The following is a 19,081-nucleotide window of genomic DNA, read 5'->3' as shown; positions in this document are numbered from 1 at the left end:
GTATCTAGCCCAATTACCATTATTTTTAGAAAGTTCAAGTGTACTGGGGAAGTACTGGATCTCAATTTTAAAGGACTACAGTTGTGTCTGCTTCAGATTGCATCTTAAACAAAAAGTAAGCTCATTATTTGTGAAACCTGTTAGTATTGTCTTTGTGTCTTCCTTCTTCCATCTTTTAAATGTAAGCATAAACACGTAGAAATGTTGTAATTGTTTCCTCTGTCCGTAGTTATTTTGTTTTCTGTGACCTGTTTGCAGTGGAAACCATCCTTGATGGAATTCAATCACCTCTGGTTTCAACAAAGTTGCAGCCTTGTTTAGAAGAAGCCTGGCCTGTAATCTTACAGGCAGTTGCACTGGATGCAGTTCCTGTGCATTTTGACATGAATCTATCTTCCCAAACAACTGAGAATAACTCAAATAATACCTTCATCTCTGGATACAACATGGTTCAATTGAAACCAGAAGAATTTCAATTTCTGTGGGGCTTTGCTCTACTTGTTCTATTTCAGGGACAAGATCCAACCCTTTATAAACATTTGATATGCCTGAGTTCTGCTAAAGCCAAATTTGGTGGTGACTATCCAGTTGAAGATACAAACCCTCTGGCTTTGAAGTTATATGAGATTGTGTTACCAGTGTTCCAGTTACTCTCCACAGAAAGGTTTTTCAGCATGGGTTTTCTTACTAGATCAAAGCAATTTGTTGGTTGATAATTAATGCTTCTGTATTGATAGTTACCACGTAATATCTGGCAGTGTCACCGTTCAAGGCCCACCACAGAGCTTTTAACTTGTTTAGCATGGGGCCTTCTCTTAAGAAGGGTAGGTAATGGGTACTTTGACATGTTTTTTGTTTGAAATTATCACTTTATTTTCTTCTTTGGAACATCTGTGTGTGTATATTATAGATGATCAGGGTAAATTATAGGCCACTAAGTTACTTAATTTCCATGTGTTTAGTTAGTAGTTCATTTATCTATCGTGATAAAAAGTTTCATCAACTATCATGAATAAATTACCACCGTGTTGTTTAGGAATTCTATACTTTTTCATTTATTTATTTATTTTTGTATTAACTCATTTACAGAGGAATTTTATTGTATTATTTCAAATCCATCATCTAAGACAGCTTTCAGGTATATTGTATAAAAAAGACAAAAACTAAAAACACAGCCATGCTCCATACAAATACTACTATGCTATTTTGTGACAATTAAATATATACACCTATTTCAAGGAATTATTGTTGCCAATATTGTAAATGGAGATTTTTTTTTTTTTTTTCTTCTTCTGAATATGCAGTTTACGGACATGACGTACAAGGTGGTTATAAAAGGAGTGATATCAACGGTGGAGAAAGAAATACTAAATGGGATTTCTGGTTCGGTGAATCCTGGAGAAGTTTTGGCATTGATGGGGCCTTCGGGGAGTGGAAAGACTACACTTCTAAGTCTGCTCGGTGGCAGGGTGAGAGGGTCGACACCAGGAGGTTCAATTACTTATAATGACCAACCATATTCGAAGTTCCTAAAGAGCAGGTAACAATCTAGATATACATGAAAGAGCTAGTAGCATTGTATTTATGTGTGTTTGGTTCTCAGGAAATTTACTGAAAAACTCCTATCTTTGGTTACAAGGAATATTTCACCACTAAAAAATCTATATATGAGACTTGAAAACTGGTATGCATATACACAGTAGTAGGCAGTCCGAGTAAGGTAAGTAATGTGCTTATGCATATAAAGAAAAATAAAACACTTTCAATTTGTACAAGCTATGTCTATCACTTGGGCTGCATATTAAAAAAGAGTAGTATACACAATAACAGTTTTCTCATAGGCCTTTGTTATATATATTCACAGAAATTCATCATCACTACAACTAATGCAAAGAAAGTTAAAACCTAAGATGTAACGCCCTCAAAATTAACCCATTATATATATATCATTGACATGCATTACTTAAAGAAGACAATATATTAATTCATTCATCAGAGTATTACTAAATAAGCATTACATGTAACATTGAATAAAATGCCTTATAGGCTTACATCTTTCCAAGCCAACACTTGGATACAAAAATATGAGTTCTAACTCAAAACAAGAAAAGCCCTAGGCTTGAATGTTTACATGTACTAATAAATAAAGACAATTAACTAAAGGTAGTCTTCTTCAAACCAGAATCCAAACCCTCCCAAGCTAAGTCCTTGGAGGTAGTTTATCACCTGAACCTGAAAATGATGTTCCCATAAAGGGTGAGCCACAGCCCAGTAGAAATATTCTAAACCACATATAAGTAATGAATAAAGCAATAGCATTCAACAGATGGTTAACCAAGATAATCAACATGGCTCAGAACCTGGCCGAACTTACAACAGTGAATTATATATATCAAATTCACATTCTTCCAATATCAACAAACAAATGAGACTCAAGCTCAATTCAAAACACTTCATACTTCCAGATTGATACACATTTTAGTGTTGTATCAATAAAACACTTCTATATAAATAAGCACACATAAAAGTGATGCTAATGGAGTCCATCCCCTATCTCCTCCCAAACAAAAATCCGGTTTAGAGGTCCATCCCCTATCTTCCCCTAAACCGTGGAGTACATCCCCTATCTCCTCCCACACAAAACAATGTATGCAAATGCAATGCTCAATCAATACACGTATTTTCTGTATCAATGCCATAGTCAAAATTAATGACTTAACCAATGTGATTAGTTTTAGTTATTCCTAATCCACATGCAATGTCTACAACAATCACGACTATCCTCCACCGATAGCCCAAAACAGTTATTTCTAAACTGAAAATAACTATGCCAACAATTTAATAGACAAATGATTCCAATTACCCAATTACGCCATTTAATCAATGAATTCCCCAATTCCATGAATTTAACCCTCTTTTCCCAATTCCATGAATTACTTATACAAATTAATTCAATAATACAACTAGGGTTTTCCCAAAATTTACCAAAGTATCCCCAACATATCAAAATACCAAAACTTAGAACAAAACCTATAAAATGGAGTAGGAAATCCCTACCTCAAAGAAAACAACCCAAATGGTGAAGACAGAGATGAGTGCCCAAATTCCAATGTGCTCCAAATCACCAAATGTTCAGATTAGAATGAAGCCCAAGCCGCCCTCTATCTTTCTTACAAAGAACTTAAGATGGATTCACACTAGAAGTAGATGAACACCTAAAGAGAAGATGAGTTTTGAGGGAGAGAAGTCGGACCTAGGGTTTAGAACCAAAAAGAATAAGAAAAGGCTGATCAAAACCCGCTGCTGGGTATATAAACTGGACAGGCTCGCTCGAGCGAAGACTTGGTCGCTCGAGCGACCAGACACAGAGAAACTACGCTCGAGCCAAGGAAGCCTTGCTCGAGCCAACAACTCAAAAGCTCGCTCGAGCGAAAGAAAGCTCGATCGAGCGAAGAACTCAAACCCTCAGGTCTGCAACAAGACACACGCTCGAGCGAAGGAACTATTGCTCGAGCGAAGGACGAACTAACTCGCTCGAGCGAAGAAAATCTCGCTCGAGCCAAGAATGAACAGCTACAGGTCCAAATCAAACGCAACCATTCGCTCGAGCGAACAACTCCTCGCTCGAGCGAAGAACCAAAAACCTGGACAGCAACACTTGGTTTCTCAACCCAACCAACCTGAAACAAACCTGCCCAACACATCCTATAATTCCAAATGAGAAAATAAGGGACAACAACAACAATTATACAATGACAGAATCTACGGAACCTAAGTCCGGATACAATAATCAAGTGGAAAAAGACCGGGGTCGCTATATAAGAAGCATGGATATGGACACGGATACGTGACACGACTCAGACACACTGATATTGAAATTTAAAAATTTTATAAACAAATTTAAACTTTCTTGTATTTTTCTGTGTTTTCTGTAAGAAACAAAAAGCTTAGTTACCATGTTACCATGGGATGGATAGAAAAATTACCTTCTTATAACTTCCACCACTTTTATGCTAAACAAACTCAGGACAGTTTTAACTTTTTTCCACCATTTCCTTCGCTTTCCACGACTTTCATCATATTAGCCTGATTAAGACAGATTTCCTCTAAAACCTACCTAATTGAAATTGGTTTTATAATTTTTCACCTGTATGAATGTTCAATGTTCACATAAAAGTATAGCCTGAACATTACCATTTAAAAAAATAAAAAAAGATAAGTGATGTGAAAATAAAGGGTAATCACACATTAGAATAACATGAAATATATTTCAGGATAGGATTTGTGACTCAAGACGACGTGCTCTTTCCTCACCTTACAGTGAGGGAAACATTAACATATGCAGCACTCCTACGACTTCCAAAGACATTGACAAAACAGGAAAAGGAAAAACGAGCCATAGACGTAATCGACGAGTTGGGCTTGGAGAGGTAAATTCTCATTTCTCTGCTATGCTATTATCTTGAATTATGTGTTAGCTAAAGTCAGATATAGCAAAAAACTGACCACACAAATGAATCATACCTGTTCTCATGAGCTGATCAATGAGGAATATCAATGTGCTCAGGTGCCAAGACACTATGATCGGTAGCTCTTTTGTTCGGGGAGTTTCAGGAGGAGAGAGGAAGCGTGTCTGTATTGGCAATGAGATTATAATCAACCCTTCTCTTTTGTTTCTTGATGAACCAACCTCTGGCCTGGATTCTACAACTGCTTTGAGGATCGTTCAAATCTTACAAGACATAGTTGAGGTATATTGCATTTCAAGTCCAAAGCTTCAATTTCACATTATTATTAGCAAATTCATGATTATATATGACAACAAAAATAAAAATTATAACAATAAATCAAACCTATCTTCATCCCAACTTCTCAAGAGTTTTCTTTGCCCACTATGCCATATCTAGGGCCACAGGTTGTACAAATCATCAGCAAATCACCTATACAATGAGAGAACACATGAAGTAAATTATATGCTTATTTTAAACATCTGAGCGTAAACAACACATGGAGTAAACCATATGGGGTAAAGTAAATTTTGCCCTTTTTTCATTAACTTTTTTTTTAGTACTCTTTTAGGACTAAATGAAGGGCTTGGGTGTTTGTTTGAGCAGGGAAGAAATGACTTTGAGATATATGACTCAGAGAGAACAGTGGGTCACACAGGTCAGCTTTATATTTCAGCTTCTTATTGCATTATTAAATACCATGGATTTTCTATTTTCATGGCATCTAGAGAACCAAATGCATCATTAGTATAGTGTCATTGCAAAGAAAGCTCCAATCAGACTTGGATGATTGCAAAACAGAATGGATCCATTTTCAAAAATAAATATAATTGGTGATATTCTCATACAATGCTGTAAATGATTTTTTACATAAAACAGAGTACTTGTTTTAAATGCTATGGAAAACAAAATGGAAAAAATGTTGCAACTTCAAAAGAAACAATTTCATTTGGATAATGCTGTAAAACAATATATATATACACATAATCCTCGTTTTAAATGATGCAATTGGGAGTTTCTAAACCCACCACACACCTGCCATGTTCATCTCTACACCTATATCCACAAATTTTTCTTCGTAACATACAAGATATACAATGCATATAGTGAGTGTAGAGAGAAAATAAACGAGTGTATTTAGAAGCTCCGATGAATTTTTTTCATAAATGCAGTCTTTGCTTCTCCAAAACTTGTTGCTGCTGGTGATAGTAACTACAATGTATGTACTCTCCCCCCCCCCCCAAAAAAAATGGAGTAAATTCTTGAGTTTTTATTTATTTATTTATGGGTACCTAGAATTATGGTTCAACAGTAATAATAATGTACATTCACAAAAAGATCGTACACAAGTTGTATTGAGATTTATCATTTTTAGATATTGTGCTCATTAGTGACCTCCTAATTACAATGTCATTGACACTGAGCTGCTATGGCATCTAATTGTTAACAGGGAAGTTACTTCCAAAAGGATTAAGATCAAGCAGAAATGATTCCTATTTTGGTTTGTTGAATTAACTTTTTAGTTTATTCATATACATTAGCGATTTTTGGATTAATTTGTGTTTTTATTTTTCAGGTCAGAAATTTTTTGGAGAGATGCAAAATATGGTCCAAGAATTAAAGAACTTAGTTTTTTTAAGTTTTTTTATTTTTTAATATATGTAAGCACAGTTAATTTTTTTTTATTTAATTCCTTTGTATATACTTTTGAATATTTAATTTTCATTTATGAAATATGTAACGTTATTCTATTCAATATGTGGTTATGATTCAAAATATAGTATATAGTGTGTATTACATTCTTCAAATGTGCATATAAAAATAATATTGATTATTTTTCAAATATGTCGAACCCTTTTTTTATTACAGATTTTAAATGTTATTAATCACACTTAAAAGGTGTGATCTAAATATTATTAATCACACTTAAAAAGTGTGATTAAAAATGACATTTTTTAATCACACTTTCAAAGATCACACTTAAAAGGTGTGATCTAAATGTTATTAATCACACTTAAAAAGTGTGATTAAAAATGATCCTTTTTTACTCACACTTTTAAAGATCACACTTAAAAGGTGTGATCTAAATATTTTTAATCACACTTACAAGGTGTGATCTAAATGTTTTTAATCACACTTAAAAGGTGTGATCTAAATGTTTTTAATCACACTTAAAAGGAGTGATCTAAAGTTTTTAATCACACTTAAAAGGTGTGAACTAAAGTTTTTAATCACACTTAAAAGGTGTGATCTAAATGTTTTTAACCACACTTAAAAGGTGTGATCTAAATATTTTTAATCACACTTAAAAGGTGTGATCTAAATGTTTTTAACCACACTTAAAAGGTGTGATCTAAATATTATTAATCACACTTAAAAGATGTGATTAAAGCATTTTTTAATGACACTTAAAAAGTGTGATTAAAAATGACCATTTTTAATCACACTCCTAAAGACCACACTTCAATAAAACTTAAAAGGTGTGATTAAAAAACATACATCACACCAAAAAAGTGTGATCTTTATCTATATTTGTAGTAGTGTATACCTTAACGATCTATTTGGAAATTAAATAAAAAAGGAAGTTGAGTAGAAAAAATAATTGATTGAAAAAGGAAGTTAAATAAGAATAAAAATAGAAGTTACAGAAAATTAAAAATGGAAGTTCCTTCAAAAAACCACTATACCTTAACGATCTATTTGGAAATTAAATAAAAAAGGAAGTTAAATAGAAAAATAACTTGAATAAAAATGGAAGTCGAATAAAAATAAAAATGGAAGTTGCAGAAAATTAAAAATGGAAGTTCATTCAAGAAACCACTATACCTTAACGATCTATTTGGAAATTAAATAAAAAAGGAAGTTTAAGAGAAAAACAAATTGAATAAAAATGGAAGTTGAATAAAAATAAGAATGAAAGTTGCATAAAATTAAAAATGAAAGTTCAATCCAGAAACCACTATACCTTGACGATCTATTTGGAAATTAAATAAAAAAGGAGGTTGAGTTGAAAAGAAACTGATGGAAAAAGGAAGTTAAATAAGAATAAAAATGGAAGTTGCAGAAAATTAAAAATGGAAGTTCATTCAAGAAACCACTATACCTTAACGATCTATTTCGAAATGAAATAAAAAAAGAAGTACAATAGAAAAATAACTTGAATAAAATTGGAAATCGAATAAAAATAAAAATGGAAGTTGCAGAAAATTAAAAATGGAAGTTCATTCAATAAACCAATATACCTTAAGGATCTATTTGGAAATTAAATAAAAAAGGAAGTTTTATGGAAAAGTAAATTGCATGAAAATGGAAGTTGAATAAAAATAAAAATGGAAGTTCAATCCAGAAACCACTATATCTTAACGATCTATTTGGAAATTACACAAAAAAGGAACTTGAGTACAAAAAAACTTGAATAAAAAAGGAAGTTAAATAAAAATAAAAGTGGAAGTTGCAGAAAATTAAAAATGGAAGTTCATTCAAGAAACCACTATACCTTAACGATCTATTTGGAAGTTAAATAAAAAAGGAAGCTGAATAGAAAAATAACCTGAATAAAAATGGAAGCTGAATAAAAATAAAAATGGAAGTTGCATAAAATTAAAAATGGAAGTTCATTAAAGAAACAACTATACCTTAACGATCTATTTGGAAATTAAATAAAAAAGGAAGATTAAATGAAAAGTTTAGATCCTTTATTAAAAAGTTAGAGTGAGTTGAGGGCTTCGTTTTAATCTGAGAAACTTGGGATTTGGAGCATGTTGGTCTTTGGTCTTCATCTCCATCTTCTCCATACGGGTTATTTTCTTCGAGGTAGGGATTTTCCTACTCCATTTTATATGCTTTGTTCTAAGTTTGGTATTTTGATAGGTTGGGGACACTTTGAAAATTTTGGGAAAAAACCCTAGTTGAATTGCTTAATTGATTTGAGTAATTAATTCAAGGAAATTGGGGAATTTGGTTAAATCCATGAAATTGGGGAATTTATTGATTAAATGGTGTAGTTGGTATATTTATTTTTCGAGTCTAGAAATAACTGTTTTGGGCTATCGGTGGAGGATAGTCGTGCTTGTTGTAGACATTGCATGCGGATTAGGGAAAATTGAAACTAATCAATTTGTTAAGTCATAAATTTAGACTATTGAATTAATACAGAAATTACATGTATTGATTGAGCATTGCATATGCATATTGTTTGGGAGGAGATAGGGGATGTACTCCACGGTTTAGGGGAAGATAGGGGATGGACCTCTAAACCGGATTTTTGTTTGGGAGGAGATAGGGGATGGACTCCATTAGCACCATTTTTATGTGTGCTTATTATATTTAAGTGTTTTTACATGATTATTGATACAACACTAAAATGTGTATCAAATGGGAAGTATGAAGTGTTTTGATATGAGCATGAGTCTCATTTGTTTTGTTGATATTGGAAGTAATGTGAATATGATATATAATTCACTGTTGTAAGTTTGGCCAGGTTCTGAGCCATGTTGATAATAATGGAAAGTGAAATGTGTCTTAGACATTAGTGTCATGAGACTGTTTAATGATAAAATTGATTATCTTGGTTAACCATCTATTAAATGCTATAGCTTTATTCAATGCTTATATTTGGTTTAGTATTTTTCTACTGGGCTGTGGCTCACCCTTTATGGGAACATCATTTTCAGGTTCAGATGATAAGCTACCTCCACGGACTTAGCCTGGAAGGATTTGATGTTTGGGATTTTGAAGACTTGTCTTTAGTTATATGTTTTATTTTGTTATTTTGAGATTTCATGTAAACATTCAAGCCTAGGGCTTAACTTGTAAATGAGTTAGTACTCATCCTTTTTGTGTCCAAGTGTTAGCTTGGAAAGATGTAAGCCCTTAGGGCATTTATTTTGATGTTGCAGGATGTTACATGTGATGTCTTTCAATAAGAATACTCTGATGAATAACTCAAATGATTCGTTTTCTTTTATAAATGCATGTTAATGTTATGGTTATTATGGGTTTATTTTGAGGGCGTTACACAAAAAATTAAAAATGGAAGTTCATTCAAGAAACCACTATACCTTAACGATCTATTTGGAAATTAAATTAAAAAGGAAGTTTAATAGAAAAGTAAATTGAATAAAAATGGAAGTTGAATAAAAATAAAAATGAAAGTTGCATGAAATTAAAAATGAAAGTTCAATCCAGAAACCACTATACCTTAACGATCTATTTGGAAATTAATTAAAAAAGGAAGTTGAGTAGAAAAGAAACTGATTGAAAAAGGAAGTTAAATAAGAATAAAAATGGAAGTTGCAGAAAATTAAAAATGGTAGTTCATTCAAGAAACCACTATACCTTAACGATCTATTTGGAAATGAAATAAAAAAAGAAGTTGAATAGAAAAATAACTTGAATAAAAATGGAAGTCGAATAAAAATAAAAATGGAAGTTGCAGAAAATTAAAAATGGAAGTTCATTCCAGAAACCAATATACCTTAAGGATCTATTTGGAAATTAAATAAAAACGGAAGTTTTATAGAAAAGTAAATTGAATAAAAATGGAAGTTGAATAAAAATAAAAATGGAAGTTGCAGAAAATTAAAAATGGAAGTTCAATCCAGAAACCACTATACCTTAACGATCTATTTGGAAATTACAAAAAAAATGAAGTTGAGTAGAAAAGAAACTTGAATAAAAGAGGAATTTAAATAAAAATAAAAATGGAAGTTGCAGAAAATTAAAAATTGAAGTTCATTCAAGAAACCACTATACCTTAACGATCTATTTGGAAGTTAAATAAAAAAGGAAGTTGAATAGAAAAATAACTTGTATAAAAATGGAAGCTGAATAAAAATAAAAATGGAAGTTCATTAAAGAAACCATTATACCCTAACGATCTATTTGCAAATTAAATAAAAAAGGAATATTAATAGAAAAGTAAATTGATTAAAAATGGAGGTTGAATAAAAATAAAAGTGAAAGTTTCATAAAATTAAAAATGGTAGTTTAATCCAGAACCCGTATACCTTAAATATCAATTTGGAAATTAAATAAAAAAGGTAGTTGAATAGAAAAGAAACTTGAACAAAAAAAAAGTTGAATAGAAATAAAAATGGAAGTTGCAGAAAATTAAAATTGGAAGTTCATTCAAGAAACCAATATACCTTAACGATCTATTTGGAAATTAATTAAAAAAGGAAGTTGAATAGAAAAATAACTTGAATAAAAATGGAAGTCGAATAAAAATAAAAATGGAAGTTGCAGAAAATAAAAAATGGAAGTTCATTCAAGAAACCACTATACCTTAACGATCTATTTGGAAATTAAATAAAAAAGGAAGTTTAATGGGAAAGTAAATTGAATAAAAATGGAAGTTGAATAAAAATAAAAATGAAAGTTGCATAAAATTGAAAATGAAAGTTCAATCCATAAACCACTATACCTTAACGATCTATTTGGAAATTAAATAAAAAAAGAAGTTGAGTAGAAAAGAAACTGATGGAAAAAAGGAAGTTAAATAAGAATAAAAATGGAAGTTGCAGAAAATTAAAAGTGGAAGTTCATTCAAGAAACCACTATACCTTAACGATCTATTTGGAAATTAAATAAAAAATGAAGTTGAATAGAAAAATAACTTGAATAAAAATGGAAGTCGAATAAAAATAAAAATGGAGGTTGCAGAAAATTAAAAATGGAAGTTCATTCATGAAACCACTATACCTTAACGATCAATTTGGAAATTAAATAAAAAAGGAAGTTCAATAGAAAAGTAAATTGAATAAAAATGGAAGTTGAATAAATATAAAAATGAAAGTTGCATAAAATTAAATATGAAAGCTCAATTCAAAAACCACTATACCTTAACGATCTACTTGGAAATTAAATAAAAAAGGAAGTTGAGTAGAAAAGAAACTGATTGAAAAAGGAAATTAAATAAGAATACAAATGGAAGTTGCAAAAAATTAAAAATGGTTGTTCATTCAAGAAACCACTATACCTTAACGATCTATTTGGAAATGAAATAGAAAAAGAAGTTGAAAAGAAAAATAACTTGAATAAAAATGGATGTCGAATAAAAATAAAAATGGAAGTTGCAGAAAATTAAAAATGGAAGTTCAATCCGGAAACCACTATACCTTAAGGATCTATTTCCAAATTAAATAAACAAGGAAGTTTTATAGAAAAGTAAATTGAATAAAATTGGAAGTTGAAAAAAAATAAAAATGAAAGTTGCAGAAAATTAAAAATGGAAGTTCAATCCAGAAACCACTATATCTTAATGATCTATTTGGAAATTACATAAAAAAGGAAGTTGAGTAGAAAAGAAACTTCAATAAAAAAGGAATTGAAATGAAAATAAAAATGGAAGTTGTAGAAAATTAAAAATGGAAGTTCATTCAAGAAACCAATATACCTTAAGGATCTATTTGGAAATTAAATAACAAAGGAAGTTTTACAGAAAAGTAAATTGAATAAAAATGGAAGTTGAATAAAAATAAAAATGAAAGTTGCAGAAAATTAAAAATGGAAGTTCAATCCAGAAACCAGTATACCTTAACGATCTATTTGGAAATTAAATAAAAAAGGAAGTTGAATAGAAAAGTAACTTGAATAAAAAAAGAAGTTGAATGGAAATAAAAATGGATGTTGCAGAAAATTAAAATTGGAAGTTCATTCAAAAAACCACTATACCTTAACGATCTACTTGGAAATTAATTAAAAAAGGAAGTTGAATAGAAAAATAACTTGAATAAAAATGGAAGTCGAATAGAAATAAAAATGAAAGTTGCAAAAAATTAAAAATGGAAGTTCATTCAAGAAACCACTATACCTTAACGATCTATTTGGAAATTAAGTAAAAAAGGAAGTTTAATAGAAAAGTAAATTGAATAAAAATGGAAGTTGAATAAAAATAAAAATGAAAGTTGCATAAAATTAAAAATGAAAGTTCAATCCAGAAACCACTATACCTTAACGATCTATTTGGAAATTAATTAAAAAAGGAAGTTGAGTAGAAAAGAAACTGATTGAAAAAGGAAGTTAAACAAGAATAAAAATGGAAGTTGCAGAAAATTAAAAATGGTAGTTCTTATACCTTAACGATCTATTTGGAAATTAAATAAAAAATGATGTTTAATAGAAAAGTAAATTGAATAAAAATGGAAGTTGAATAAAAATAAAAATGAAAGTTGCATAAAGATAAAAATGAAAGTTCAATCCAGAAACCACAATACCTTAACGATCTATTTGGAAAATAAATAAAAAAGGAAGTTGAGTAGAAAAGAAACTGATTGAAAAAGGAAGTTAAATAAGAATAAAAATGGAAGTTCATTAAAAAAACCACTATACCTCAACGATCTAATTGGAAATTAAATAAAAAAGGAAGTCGAATAAAAATAAAAATGGAAGTTGCAGAAAATTAAAAATGGAAGTTCATTCAGGAAACCACTATACCTTAACGATCTATTTGGAAATTAAATAAAAAAGGAAGTTGAATAGAAAAGTAAATTGAATAATAATAGAAGTTGAATAAAAATAAAAATGAAAGTTGCATAAAATTAAAAATGAAAGTTCAATCCAGAAACCACTAAACCTTAACGATCTATTTGGAAATTAAATAAAAAAAGAAGTTGAGTAGAAAAGAAACTGATGGAAAAAAGGAAGTGAAATAAGAATAAAAATGGAAGTTGCAAAAAATTAAAAGTGGAAGTTCATTCAAGAAACCACTATACCTTAACGATCTATTTGGAAATAAAATAAAAAAACACGTTGAATAGAAAAATAACTTGAATAAAAATGGAAGTCGAATAAAAATAAAAATATAGGTTGCAGAAAATTAAAAATGGAAGTTTATTCATGAAACCACTATACCTTAACGATCAATTTGGAAATTAAATAAAAAAGGAAGTTCAATAGAAAAGTAAATTGAATAAAAATGGAAGTTGAATAAAAATAAAAATGAAAGTTGCATAAAATAAAAAATGAAAGTTCAATCTAGAAACCACTATACCTTAACGATCTATTTGGAAATTAAATAAAAAAGGAAGTTGAGTAGAAAAGAAACTGAATGAAAAAGGAAGTTAAATAAGAATAAAAATGGAAGTTGCAGAAAATTAAAAATGGTTGTTCATTCAAGAAACCACTATACCTTAACGATCTATTTGGAAATGAAATAGAAAAATAACTTGAATAAAAATGGAAGTCGAATAAAATTAAAAATGGAAGTTGCAGAAAATTAAAAATGGAAGTTCAATCCAGAAACCACTATACCTTAAGGATCTATTTCCAAATTAAATAAAAAAAAGGAAGTTTTATAGAAAAGTAAATTGAATAAAAGTGGAAGTTGAAAAAAAATAAAAATGAAAGTTGCAGAAAATTAAAAATGGAAGTTCAATCCCGCAACCACTATACCTTAACGATCTATTTGGAAATTACAAAAAAAAGGAAGTTCGGTAGAAAAGAAACATGAATAAAAAAGGAATTGAAATAAAAATAAAAATGGAAGTTGCAGAAAATTAAAAATGGAAGTTCCTTCAAGAAACCACTATACCTTAACGATCTATTTGGAAATTAAACAAAAAAGGAAGTTTAATAGAAAAGTAAATTGAATAAAAATGGAAGTTGAATAAAAATAAAAATGAAAGTTGCATAAAGATAAAAATGAAAGTTCAATCCATAAACCACTATACCTTTACGATCTACTTGGAAAATAAATAAAAAAGGAAGTTGAGTAGAAAAGAAACTGATTGAAAAAGGAAGTTAAATAAGAATAAAAATGGAAGTTCATTAAAAAAACCACTATACGTCAACGATCTAATTGGAAATTAAATAAAAAAGGAAGTCGAATAAAAATAAAAATGGAAGTTGCAGAAAATTAAAAATGGAAGTTCATTCAGGAAACCACTATACCTTAACGATCTATTTGGAAATTAAATAAAAAAGGAAGTTGAATAGAAAAGTAAATTGAATAATAATAGAAGTTGAATAAAAATAAAAATGAAAGTTGCATAAAATTAAAAATGAAAGTTTAATCCAGAAACCACTAAACCTTAACGATCTATTTGGAAATTAAATAAAAAAAGAAGTTGAGTAGAAAAGAAACTGATGGAAAAAAGGAAGTTAAATAAGAATAAAAATGGAAGTTGCAGAAAATTAAAAGTGGAAGTTCATTCAAGAAACCATTATACCTTAACGATCTATTTGGAAATTAAATAAAAAAACACGTTGAATAGAAAAATAACTTGAATAAAAATGGAAGTCGAATAAAAATAAAAATGGAGGTTGCAGAAAATTAAAAATGGAAGTTCATTCATGAAACCACTATACCTTAACGATCAATTTGGAAATTAAATAAAAAAGGAAGTTCAATAGAAAAGTAAATTGAATAAAAATGGAAGTTGAATAAAAATAAAAATGAAAGTTGCATAAAATCAAAAATGAAAGTTCAATCCAGAAACCACTATACCTTAACGATCTATTCGGAAATTAAATAAAAAAGGAAGTTGAGTAGAAAAGAAACTGAATGAAAAAGGAAGTTAAATAAGAATAAAAATGGAAGTTGCAGAAAATTAAAAATGGTTGTTCATTCAAGAAACCACTATACCTTAACGATCTATTTGGAAATGAAATAGAAAAATAACTTGAATAAAAATGGATGTCGAATAAAAATTAAAATGGAAGTTGCAGAAAATTAAAAATGGAAGTTCAATCCAGAAACCACTATACCTTAAGGATCTATTTCCAAATTAAATAAAAAAAATGAAGTTTTATAGAAAAGTAAATTGAATAAAAATGGAAGTTGAATAAAAATAAAAATGAAAGTTGCAGAAAATTAAAAATGGAAGTTCAATCCCGAAACCACTATACCTTAACGATCTATTTGGAAATTACATAAAAAAGGAAGTTCGGTAGAAAAGAAACATGAATAAAAAAGGAATTGAAATAAAAATAAAAATGGAAGTTGCAGAAAATTAAAAATGGAAGTTCATTCAAGAAACCACTATACCTTAAAGATCTATTTGGAAATTAAATAAAAAAGGAAGTTTAATAGAAAAGTAAATTGAATAAAAATGGAAGTTGAATAAAAATAAAAATGAAAGTTGCATAAAGATAAAAATGAAAGTTCAATCCAGAAACCACTATACCTTTACGATCTATTTGGAAAATAAATAAAAAAGGAAGTTGAGTAGAAAAGAAACTGATTGAAAAAGGAAGTTAAATAAGAATAAAAATGGAAGTTCATTAAAAAAACCACTATACCTCAACGATCTAATTGGAAATTAAACAAAAAAGGAAGTCGAATAAAAATAAAAATGGAAGTTGCAGAAAATTAAAAATGGAAGTTCATTCAGGAAACCACTATACCTTAACGATCTATTTGGAAATAAAATAAAAAAGGAAGTTGAATAGAAAAGTAAATTGAATAATAATAGAAGTTGAATAAAAATAAAAATGAAAGTTGCATAAAATTAAAAATGAAAGTTTAATCCAGAAACCACTAAACCTTAACGATCTATTTGGAAATTAAATAAAAAAAAAAGTTGAGTAGAAAAGAAACTGATGGAAAAAAGGAAGTTAAATAAGAATAAAAATGGAAGTTGCAGAAAATTAAAAGTGGGAGTTCATTCAAGAAAACCACTATACCTTAACGATCTATTTGGAAATTAAATAAAAAAACACGTTGAATAGAAAAATAACTTGAATAAAAATGGAAGTCAAATAAAAATAAAAATGGAGGTTGCAGAAAATTAAAAATGGAAGTTCATTCATGAAACCACTATACCTTAACGATCAATTTGGAAATTAAATAAAAAAGGAAGTTCAACAGAAAAGTAAATTGAATAAAAATGGAAGTTGAATAAAAATAAAAATGAAAGTTGCATAAAATCAAAAATGAAAGTTCAATCCAGAAACCACTATACCTTAACGATCTATTTGGAAATTAAATAAAAAAGGAAGTTGAGTAGAAAAGAAACTGAATGAAAAAGGAAGTTAAATAAGAATAAAAATGGAAGTTGCAGAAAATTGAAAATGGTTGTTCATTCAAAAAACCACTATACCTTAACGATCTATTTGGAAATGAAATAGAAAAATAACTTGAATAAAAATGGAAGTCGAATAAAAATAAAAATGGAAGTTGCAGAAAATTAAAAATGGAAGTTCAATCCAGAAACCACTATACCTTAACGATCTATTTGGAAATTAAATAAAAAAGGAAGTTTTATAGAAAAGTAAATTGAATAAAAATGGAAGTTGAATAAAAATAAAAATGAAAGTTGCAGAAAATTAAAATTGGAAGTTCAATCCCGAAACCACTATACCTTAACGATCTATTTGGAAAATAAATAAAAAAGGAAGTTGAGTAGAAAAGAAACTGATTGAAAAAGGAAGTTAAATAAGAATAAAAATGGAAGTTCATTCAAAAAACCACTATACCTCAACGATCTAATTGGAAATTAAATAAAAAAGGAAGTTAAATAGAAAAATAACTTGAATAAAAATGGAAGTCGAATAAAAATAAAAATGGAAGTTGCAAAAAATTAAAAATGGAAGTTCATTCAAGAAACCACTATACCTTAACGATTTATTTGGAAATTAAATAAAAAAGGAAGTTTTATAGAAAAGTAAATTGAATAAAAATGGAAGTTGAATAAAAATAAAAATGAAAGTTGCATAAAATGAAAAATGAAAGTTCAATCCAGAAACCACTATACCTTAACGATCTATTTGGAAATTAAATAAAAAAGGAAATTGAGTAGAAAAGAAACTGATTGAAAAGGGAAGTTAAATAAGAATAAAAATGGAAGATGCAGAAAATTAAAAATGGTTGTTCATTCAAGAAACCACTATACCTTAACGATCTATTTGGAAATGAAATAGAAAAATAACTTGAATAGAAAAATAACCTGAATAAAAATGGAAGTAGAATAAAAATAAAAATGGAAGTTGCAGAAAATTAAAAATGGAAGTTCAATCCAGAAACCACTATACCTTAAGGATCTATTTCCAAATTCAAGAAAAAAGGAAGTTTTATAGAAAAGTAAATTGAATAAAAATGGAAGTTGAATAAAAATAAAAATGAAAGTTGCAGAAAATTAAAAATGGAAGTTCAATCCCGAAACCACTATACCTTAACGATGTATTTGGAAATTACATAAAAAAGGAAGTTGGGTAGAAAAGAAACATGAATAAAAAAGGAATTGAAATAAAAATAAAAATGGAAGTTGCAGAAAATTAAAAATGGAAGTTCATTCAACAAACCACTATACATTAACGATCTATTTGGAATTTAAATAAAAAAGGAAGTTTAATAGAAAAGTAAATTGAATAAAAATGGAAGTTGAATAAAAATAAAAATGAAAGTTGCATAAAGATAAAAATTGAAAGTTCAATCCAGAAACAACTATACCTTAACGATCTATTTGGAAATTACATAAACAAGGAAGTTGGGTAGAAAAGAAACATGAATAAAAAAGGAATTGAAATAAAAATAAAAATGGAAGTTGCAGAAAATTAAAAATGGAAGTTCATTCAAAAAACCACTATACCTCAACGATCTAATTGGAAATTAAATAAAAAAGGAAGTTAAATAGAAAAATAACTTGAATAAAAATGGAAGTCGAATAAAAATAAAAATGGAAGTTGCAGAAAATTAAAAGTGGTAGTTCATTCAAGAAACCACTATACCTTAACGATCTATTTGGAAATTAAATAAAAAAACACGTTGAATAGAAAAATAACTTGAATAAAAATGGAAGTCGAATAAAAATAAAAATGGAGGTTGCAGAAAATTAAAAAAGGAAGTTCATTCAAGAAACCACTATACGTTAACGATCTATTTTGAAATTAAATAAAAAAACACGTTGAATAGAAAAATAACTTGAATAAAAATGGAAGTCGAATAAAAATTAAAATGGAGGTTGCAGAAAATTAAAAATGGAAGTTCATTCATGAAACCACTATACCTTAACGATCAATTTGGAAATTAAATAAAAAAGGAAGTTCAATAGAAAAGTAAGTTGAATAAAAAATGGAAGTTGAATAAAAATAAAAATGAAAGTTGCATAAAATTAAAAATGAAAGTTCAATCCAGAAACCACTATACTTAACGATCTATTTGGAAATTAAATAAAAAAGGAAGTTGAGTAGAAAAGAAACTGATTGAAAAAGGAAGTTAAATAAGAATAAAAATGGAAGTTGCAGAAAAATAAAAATGGTTGTTCATTCAAGAAACCACTATACCTTAACGATCTATTTAGAAATGAAATAGAAAAATAACTTGAATACAAAAATAACCTGAATAAAAATGGAAGTCGAATAAAAATAAATATCGAAGTTGCAGAAAATTAAAAATGGAAGTTCAATCCAGAAACCACTATACCTTAAGGATCTATTTCCAAATTAAAGAAAAAAGGAAGTTTTATAGAAAAGTAAATTGAATAAAACTGGAAGTTGAATAAAAATAAAAATGAAAGTTGCAGAAAATTAAAAATGGAAGTTCAATCCCGAAACCACTATACCTTAACGATCTATTTGGAAATTACATAAAAAAGGAAGTTGGGTAGAAAAGAAACATGAATAAAAAATTAATT

At 28.6% G+C, this 19,081-nt stretch overlaps 1 protein-coding gene across 5 annotated transcripts; it reads left to right on the top strand.

Annotated features, from left to right (window-relative positions):
• Nucleotides 1-274: 274 nt before the first annotated feature.
• On the top strand, nucleotides 275-6,249 carry LOC114281840 (ABC transporter G family member 22-like). Of its 5 annotated transcripts, none has more exons than XR_014360599.1 (8): nucleotides 275-664; nucleotides 759-824; nucleotides 1,305-1,540; nucleotides 4,275-4,430; nucleotides 4,568-4,751; nucleotides 4,916-5,026; nucleotides 5,115-5,166; nucleotides 6,085-6,154. XR_014360599.1 is itself a non-coding variant. In XM_082913686.1 (7 exons), exons 3-7 carry the CDS (start codon nucleotides 1,314-1,316, stop codon nucleotides 6,162-6,164), a joined length of 699 nt encoding a protein of 232 aa, XP_082769812.1. In that variant the 5' UTR covers nucleotides 275-664; nucleotides 759-824; nucleotides 1,305-1,313; the 3' UTR covers nucleotides 6,165-6,249. The 5 variants fall into 5 exon arrangements, 1 of the variants encoding a protein (XP_082769812.1); XR_014360598.1 differs by having other exon boundaries at nucleotides 4,908-5,026; XR_014360597.1 differs by having other exon boundaries at nucleotides 4,568-5,026.
• Nucleotides 6,250-19,081: the final 12,832 nt, after the last annotated feature.

Source organism: Camellia sinensis, chromosome 2, assembly GCF_055761805.1.
Source record: "Camellia sinensis isolate YWXY chromosome 2, ASM5576180v1, whole genome shotgun sequence".
Lineage (NCBI taxonomy): Eukaryota > Viridiplantae > Streptophyta > Magnoliopsida > Ericales > Theaceae > Camellia > Camellia sinensis.
Note: the sequence above shows the minus strand (reverse complement) of the source record. Positions and strands in the feature narration are given on the sequence as shown.

Coding starts and splice junctions, on each gene's coding strand:
- LOC114281840 (XM_082913686.1), top strand. CDS start 1,314: ATGACGTACAAGGTGGTTATAAAAGGAGTGATATCAACGGTGGAGAAA. Junction 1,541..4,274: donor TCGAAGTTCCTAAAGAGCAG/GTAACAATCTAG, acceptor AATATATTTCAG/GATAGGATTTGTGACTCAAG. Junction 4,431..4,567: donor GACGAGTTGGGCTTGGAGAG/GTAAATTCTCAT, acceptor CAATGTGCTCAG/GTGCCAAGACACTATGATCG.